The sequence below is a fragment of the Panthera onca genome, chromosome D2 (assembly GCF_046562875.1).
Source record: "Panthera onca isolate mPanOnc1 chromosome D2, mPanOnc1 haplotype 2, whole genome shotgun sequence".
Taxonomy (NCBI): Eukaryota; Metazoa; Chordata; class Mammalia; order Carnivora; family Felidae; genus Panthera; species Panthera onca.
Window position 1 is genome coordinate 17,854,726 of NC_138349.1, and position 8,020 is coordinate 17,862,745.

The 8,020-nt window shown below is 50.9% G+C and overlaps 1 protein-coding gene across 29 annotated transcripts in view; it reads right to left on the reverse strand.

Moving 5' to 3' along the window:
- The window catches only part of TCF7L2 (transcription factor 7 like 2), a 202,300-nt gene extending 195,276 nt beyond the window's left edge, over positions 1-7,024 (reverse strand). For 6 of the 29 annotated variants that reach the window (XM_060641452.3, XM_060641456.3, XM_060641458.3 and 3 more), the window contains exons 1-3: positions 6,285-7,021; positions 5,952-6,018; positions 5,618-5,742 (exon numbers count right to left, since the gene is read on the reverse strand). In XM_060641452.3, the coding sequence (XP_060497435.1) occupies positions 5,618-5,742; positions 5,952-6,018; positions 6,285-6,473 (381 nt within the window). In that variant the 5' untranslated portion in view covers positions 6,474-7,021. Of the gene's footprint in view, positions 1-5,617; positions 5,743-5,951; positions 6,019-6,284 lie in introns of all 29 variants that reach the window. The other 23 variants (XM_060641469.3, XM_060641470.3, XM_060641464.3 and 20 more) reach the window with 11 other exon arrangements.
- Between the last annotated feature and the right edge of the window lie 996 nt (positions 7,025-8,020).

Here is an 8,020-nt window from a genome sequence, read left to right on the forward strand (position 1 = left end):
AAGAAAAGAAAGGAAAAAGGAGAAACCAGAAGACAAGGCGAAAGATGCAAACAGTAGAGCAACTTTGCTTTTGAAAAAGGCATTTGTGCAGAGCCCCCACTGAATTTCCATCCCTGAAAGTGCTCTTTATAAATGTGTATAACAATAGCCTAGAGGAAAAGTACAAGTCAGCTGCCAGAGGAGAGGGGGTCTGTCTCAGTAAGCTCAGATTGTAGAGGTGGGGGCCACGGGAGGGGGGAGGGCAGCATCTGAGATGGGCTTCCCCCATCTCATTGCTTATAATTAGTGAGAGAAATCTGAGCTACTGCCAATGTCTGCGGACCTTGAATATTATAAGGCCAACGTGGCGTCAAATATCTTAACATTCATAAGTGTTATGGGCTGTAAATAAAGCCTGTGGATTTATGACCCGGTGGCGCTTGCCAGCAAAGGACTGGGGCACATTTCTTTCAGCAGACCTGTCGAGGTGCAAGCTTGCCTTTGGTTGTAAAATTAACCGTTTCCTTCACAAATGTGCTCAATTATAAGTCAGAGTTGAAGATTTACTCACACGGCTGCCAATATCCACTCGCGGAAGAAACTCAGACGCCCACGTCACGCACCCCCCTCAAAAATAAAAGCCCCGAGAATCTGATTCACCGCCCCCCCCCCTTCCCAAACTTCTGAAATGTGTCACCTTAGAACAGTTACAAATGCGGTCAAAGATATCATCTAATTCCACTTACCAAGACTAAAAAGCTTACACCTACTTCCCTGGAAAGTGCTTATTTATTTGGCAACTCTATGGTTTAAAAAAACAAGAAAGGGAGTAAATCACTCCCTGGCTGCAGTCTCGTCCCTTCCCCCAATATAATGTCATCTACTTCCTGTGTAGGAGAGAGCCTCTGCTAAATCCAGGTTGTCTCATACTTAACTGCCAATAAACCAACTTCCACATAACTTCCAGACAGCTGGGGAAAAGGTCCTCGGAGTTTTAGTCATGGTCCAGAAACACGCGTCCACACAAAAATTTGCAGCTGTCCTTTCTCTACAGTGCATTTTTAATGTGATTCGGGGGCCCCTGTTGTGAAACATCTGACAAAATGTAAAATCCTCTTAGATACCTTCTAGTTTACCCACTGTGCACGTGTAAGAGAAGGTGCACCGGGATTTCTCTACCAAGGAAAAACCTAGGCACTTTTTGCATGCACCCAGGTACCTCGTGGGATGTGAGGAGGCATTCAAACCCTGCAAAGACTTCCACTGTAAGGTTTGAAAGCACAGCCCCCCGTGCAACTAGTAAAATGCTGGGTTTTGAAAGCAAGTATTTTTTTAATGGCGTGCAGATCTGCGCTCATATCCCGCGCTGCTAACAGAACAGCATTCTTGATCGGCCAGCCCCCGGAAACCTTCCTGTTAACTTTTTCACAGCTTGCTAAGAAACAGAAAGCTGACCAGCTTCCAGCAGGGACTCTAAATGAAATCCGTATCAGTAAAATGAAAATCAGGGTGGAAAACTCCTAGCAAGAACCGGGATTGTTTGCTTCCAAATCTTTTCTCCATCAGATAGGGGGCATCAGTAAAAGCTACAGCCCTTAAGCAGTCCAAAGTTTCCAAAAACACTTCTTCCAGATAAGCACTTCAGGCCCCCAACTGCCTAATAGCTTGTTTCTGGGGGTTCAGAAAGCTTTAATTTCAACAGACTGCGAAGCGCTGGCATATTAAATTTATAATCATTAAAATATGACTTATTGGGTGAATGCTCAGCCCGTAATCCATCCTGCAGACATTAAACTTCAACCTATAAAGATTAGCACAGAATTAATACTGTTGCATTGAGATTGGGATCTAAACATGTTCGCCATAAATATTTCTGAAGGAGATGAAAAACAATTAGCATAAATACCAAAGAAGGGAAAGAACACCTGTTCTTTTTCAGGGCGATAAGCATTTTATTGTTCTCTATTTAAAATGTAATGACCTGTGTAATTACAGTAATATTACATTGTTATGTAGGGGCTTGGAATGTCACACTTTGAAAAGTGTTGTCAAAACAATCAGGGGTGGAGGTGGGGGGTGGGAGGACAACCAAGGAAAGGACCACCATTAACCCTTCACACTCTAAGGTCTCAATCTTTTGTATGAGAAAGGATTATGTTGTTTGAGTGAGGGAAAAACATCCATTTTTCACAAGCCAGAAAGAGAATTTGTTTGCCCGGCTACATAAAACCCCAATGAATAGGCCCCTCTTGGTTTCTTTTAAATGCTGGGATTCCAAGTTCAAGAGTGAATTCAAGATGCTGCTTATTTATTTGTTCAGCCTAGTAGCAAGCAGCTCAGTTAAAAAGCAACTAACTTAGGGATAAAAGAAGATACAAGAGCTCTCATACTCGAGTCTTAAAGAGAAATCTCAAACCTAACTCGAATTCTGACCACCCTAGCCCTATTTCTCAGCGTGGCAAAAGGGAAAAAGAAATGGGGCACCACTTTTTCCTACCAACTTGAATATGCTAAAAGTATTTTTATCTCTGACATACAACTGCTACCACAATTCTTGTATTTGTTGTTCTATCACTTCCCATCTACTTAACCACACTTCTCTCCTTAATGTATTTTTGTATCCGAACCTGTCTTTTTAAAAGCCATTCCTATTACTGTATCAAAGACTAAATTAATGCTATGCAGAAATCTTTGTCGCTTTAAAATAAAATTATTACTATCGAGCTTTATGGCGTCTTCAGCAATTAAAGCATTATTCTTGAGATAATGTATTATTCATCATAGCTGGTTTAATGCTACTCCTTCATTCTTTACATTCTTAAATAGAAAAGCAGGAATCAGGGATCCAAAGAGTTTGCTTTTTCAAGGATGCTGCTGCTTACAGGTACTCTAACAAGGAACAGAAACCGTAGCAAAAACACCACCACCAAGGAGGGTCGGGGAAAACAGGAAAGCATACAGCTAATTTGTCTTTATACCTTGCCCTCAAAAACACACTCTATGAAGCACGAAGAATTTCAGATGAGCATGAAAAGACCCCTATCTTGCCTACAGATGCCCTCGGCAGCTGTAGGAAATCTAGAACTGCAAGCTGGCCCTCTGATCGAAGACGTCAGGAGTGACACACAACAGCTTCCCGTCCTCGGGTCTATTGCGCTGCTTACTGGCCTAAATAAATAACTTTAATTTTGGAGCACATAATCTAACCCAGGTAACAGATAAGGAGGAAGGGCCTGCACACACAAAGATGTCTCTTGGTGTTTGACATGCAAATCCGAACACTGCCTACTGAGTTCAGAAATGTCCTCTCCTACTCAATCTGATGTCACAGCACAAGGCCACCCGCTACGTCCACAATTAAAAGAACTAGAGCGGTCTATTCCTATAATGCCCACAAAGGGGACCGATGGTTGGGAGCCTTCCTTTTTTCGCCCCGGGAAATCGTTTATTTGCCTTTAACAGTTTCGCTGTTTCCTAATTACAGCACAACACCACCGTTCAAGTTTTAGGCGACAGTATGGCAAGATCGCCAGCGGTCAGGCTGGGGGTTTGAAAAGAGTCAAGAAGGCCCAGAAGCCCGCCATCAAAGCTCAATATTCAGATTGGCCTTTCTGATGGCCAAGTGGATTTTTAAATAATACCGGAGAGACTCCATCGTAGGGGGAGGGGAGTAAGAAATTCTCAGGGTTACTTTGGAATGTTGCTTGGTCGGGTTGGTTAGTACACAAACCCTCTGTTTCTGAGCCGAATGCTCCGGGTTTAGCATGCCCACAAGCTCTCAAGAAAAATACAACGTAACCGGACTGTGCCTCCCCTTGAGCTGCAACCCCACAGCCCAGCCCCTGCAGTCTGAAAGAGCTGGCCCTGTAGTAGGAGGTCGGGCTGAAACGCTCTACCAGCTTCCCAAGCACGCAGAAGCCTGGGTGCAGGGAAGGAGGGGGGGGGGGGGGGGGATAATTATTTCTCTTTCCTAGCCATAAAAAGTGACCGGTCTAGCATGCCCGTGCCCTTTTTGCCAGGGCCCAAAAAACAAGTAAAACCTGATAGTTAATATTTTAATGCTTAAAAACACTTGTAGATCGGATCGACTCCCATCCGGCAAGCCCTCGGCCATTAGCACCGAATTCACGGCTGCTGAACACTGGGTACATTATTTCAAATTGCTATCTCGAGTTACCGAAAAAAAAAAAAAAAAATAGTGTGTGTAAATAAGGGGTAGGGGGCCCAAACCAGAAAAGGTGCAAAATGACAATCCCTGGAAACCAGGCACAAACGTCTAGAGGTTGCGTCTAGAGACCGGCAATCCAGGCTTTTTAGAGGAGGGTGGGATTGGGGGCGGGGGACGGGGTTCAGGATGAGGGCAGGGAGCAGAGGACGGTCCGGGAACAGGATGAGCCTTATTAACAAATGTCAAGGGGGCGCGGAACGCTCGCTGCGGAAAGCACCCGCGGAGCCTAGCACCCGGTGCCGCCCTGGGGTCCCCAAAGTTGGGTGGCCCGCGAGCAGCAGCCCACTCCCTTGAAGGAGAGGTGCCCTTGGCCTCCCGCACTCTCTACACACCGCTGGGCCCGCAAACCCTGGTCTCTGATCCTCCCCCAGGGCCCACTGAGGGCCTTCTCGGAAGCTGGCGAACGCAGACCAAGCTATAAACCCCAAGGCACCCAAATTCCCTGGAAATACATCGAGTCCGCTCAAAGGAAGCCATCCCGGCTGCACACAAACCAAGAACCCGGTCACAGGGGCCTCCCCACTCGGCGCGGCCCGAGAGAGCCCGCAGCCGGCGCTCCGGGCAGCCGAGCCCGCCACACCGCGCCCAGGGCGCTCGGGGCCCTGCGGGGTTGCCAAAGAAAAGCAATCCCAAAGCCCCCAAGTTTGCAGTGGGACCAGTCTAGGAGGGGTGACCTTCCAGGGGAAAGGGGGAGGGGGGCTGAAAGCCAGCGATCACCACTAGAAAGCTAAGTAAATAACCAGCCGAAAGAGAAAGCCGAGGCGCTTCTCCCGGGCCCCGGGCTCCGCGCGCTCGCTACTTCTCCAGTCCAACGCCTGCAGGAAAATCCACTCTCTACCCCGCGCGTCGGGCGCCAGCCCGGTCACTCGGGCCCCGGCAGCGTCAGCCAAGGGGTTAACCGGGGAAAACCCAAGACGCCACAGAAGAGGGAAGGAAGAGAGAGGGAGAGGGAGAGAGAGCGAAAAGAAAAGAGCCACACAGTCATCTTCCCAGGGTGAAGAAACAAACAACACCACCACGGGGGAGGGGGGAATCAGAGCGAAAAAAAAAAAAAAAAAAAAAAAAAAAAAGTTCTTCTGTTTCCCGCCCCCCCCAACAAAACCCTGCTTGGAAAGAAAGGTCTCCCCAACATCACGAGGCAGCAAACTGAAAGCAAGAACATGGCGAAGTGCAAACAAATCCAGTCCACAAAAGGCAGAAAAGTTTGGAGAGTTTTGGGCTGCCTGGGCCGCGAGCGGGGGAGGGGAGGCGGGGAGGGGAGGAGGCGGAGGGGGGGGCGGGGAGGGAGGGAGAGAGGGAGGGGAGGGAGGGGAGGGGAGGGGAGGGAGGGGGCAGGGCAGGGGCCGCATGCGGGGCCGGGCGGGCGGCGCGGGCGGGCAGCGGGCGGGGGCCGGGCGCGGAGGCACTTACGGTTCGGGCGGTGGGCGAGAGCGATCCGTTGGGGAGGTAGGGGCTCGTCAGGTCGGGGATCATGATGAAGGGGTAGCCGGGATACGGTGGCCCCTTAAAGAGCCCTCCATCTTGCCTCTTGGCCGCTAACATGGCGGGGCGGCGAGGGGACGGCGGCGGCCGCGCCGAGCGGGAGAGAGCGAGGAGAAACTTTTTAGAAAGTGCCCCAAGTAGCCGGGCGCCCCGGCAGGGCCGGCGCGCGGCCGGGCCGAGCGGGGCGCGGGGCCGGGGCGCGCGGGGCGGCGGGCCCGGGGGGCGGCTCCGGGCGGCTGCGGGGCGCGCGGGGCGTACTCACCTTCTTCCAAACTTTCCCGGGATTTATCTCGGAAACTTTCGGAGCGAGGCGGAGGCCGTCTTTCCGCCTTCCCGGAGGGGTGGAGGTGGGGAGGGCGAGGGGCAAACGCCACGCAGAGGGGGGGAGAAGGGGGAGAAAAAAGATCAGCAGGGTGGGGGGGTTGGGGGGGGGAGAGAAAACAGGGTTACAAGTTTCTGCAATGGTGGCACCGCGCACACACGCCGCCCGCCCGGCCCCGCGGCGCCCCCGGCCCCGATTCCTTCCCTCTCGGCACCGTTTGCCAAGCCCAGGAAATAGACTCAAGACCCCACCAGCCCGAGGGGCTTTTCCTACCTCGGAATCGGAGGAGCTGTTTTGATTCGTTTCTGATTCATTGACTAGAGACGATTTGACATCAGCTAAATCCCTCTCTGCCGAGGAGTTTTCGGAGCTCTTCTCCTCCTGCTCGCCCTCGTCTTTGAAGGAAATCAGTTCGTCGTTGGCGCCTAGGTCATCTCCTCCACCGCCGTTCAGCTGCGGCATTTTTTTCACCCACCAGCAGCAATTTTGGAAGGAAAATAAAGGAGGAAGAAAAGCAAAAAAAAAAAAAAAAAAAATACCCCCAAAAAGTTTTGCCCCCCCCCAAAAAAAATATTGCAAGAAAAAGACGAGTCCAAGGTGAACTTTTTTTTCTGCTTTGGGGTCTTTTTCTCCTGGGGAGGGGAAAGAGGGAGAAGGGGAGGGGAAAGGGGGGGAGATCTTCTGCACGCGTGAGTTTGGGTTTCTTTTTTCTCTCGTTCCCAAGGATCCGATCAATGTGCAAAAAAATAATAAATAAAAAAGGGGGGTAAAAAAAAACACACCAACAACAACAAGAAGTCAGATATAAAGAGCAAAGGGGGGGGAAGCCGAAGATACAGGAGGAGCTCGTGCCGCTCGGATTTGAGTGAGTTGAAGTTAGACTGAGAGCTTTTCAGTTCAAAGGCGGCGCTGATTGACAGATAGAAAAAGGGGGATCGAAATCCGGAGGAACGGAGTAGTCTGGGAGCGGAGATTATTGACAGGGCGAGAGGAACACACTCGCTTAATGAGATGCCGGGGGGCGGGGCCGGCCCGGTGACGTGTGCATAAATAAACAGCCGGGGTGGGCGGGGCGGGGGCGGCTAACAATGATCCTTTCGGGCGCCGGGAGAGGGAGGAGGGAGAGGAGGAGGAGGAGAGGGGCGGGGGAGGAGAGGGGAGGGAGTTGGAGGGAGGAGTGTGCAGGGGGAGAGGCCTGCGCTGAGTGGGTGCGAGCCCGCGAGTCTGGGCGAGGGTACTGGGACTCGCTCCGGGAGGGGGGCGGCTTCGGAAGGACAATGCGGAGTGGGAGAGGAAGGGAAGGGGGTGGCGACCGAGTCAGGAATCCGAGCCGCGGAAGGCGGAAGGAAAGCCCACTTGGGGGGCGGGGATGGGGAGAGGCCCAGAAAAAGTGCACTTTGGAAATATTAGAAATAAGTCTTAAGTAAGGGGAAAAGGAGGAGAGTACCGTGGAGAAGGGAGGGGCGGGGGGGGGTGGTGCTTAGTGGTTAGTCCAGCAGTGAAATCAGCCACCCTTGGGCGGGGATCTAACAGAAGTGGTCAAAAAGAAAGATCAACCCTCCTCTTTCAGAGAGCTTGGGGAAGTGGGGAGCTGGGCAAAGTTCCTGGTCATCTTCAGGGAAAGAAACTATCAGCCCACGAGGTCTTCCCTACCCTTTTTATTTATTAATAGTGAGTCATTTCATAAAATCTTAAATCTCGCTAGAATAAATATACCAAGACTTTTTATCCCCCCCCCCCCAAAAAAAGACAATCAAATACTTTAGTGTTTGTCAGGGGCATTAAAAATACCCTTCAGGAAAAATACGTGGTTCTTTACAATGTAAAGTGTTGTTCTCCCCGCCACCCCCTCTGGTAACTGACGTTGGAGGTGGTAGGAAATGAGCTAGGATTCAAAGTCCTTCTGCCTTTGGAGGTGAAAAGTTTGGGCGTTAACACCGCCAGGGAAAATAAAACTGAAAGTTCACCAACCCCTGGGATCAGTGGTACTGGAGTCTTTCTCGAAGGGG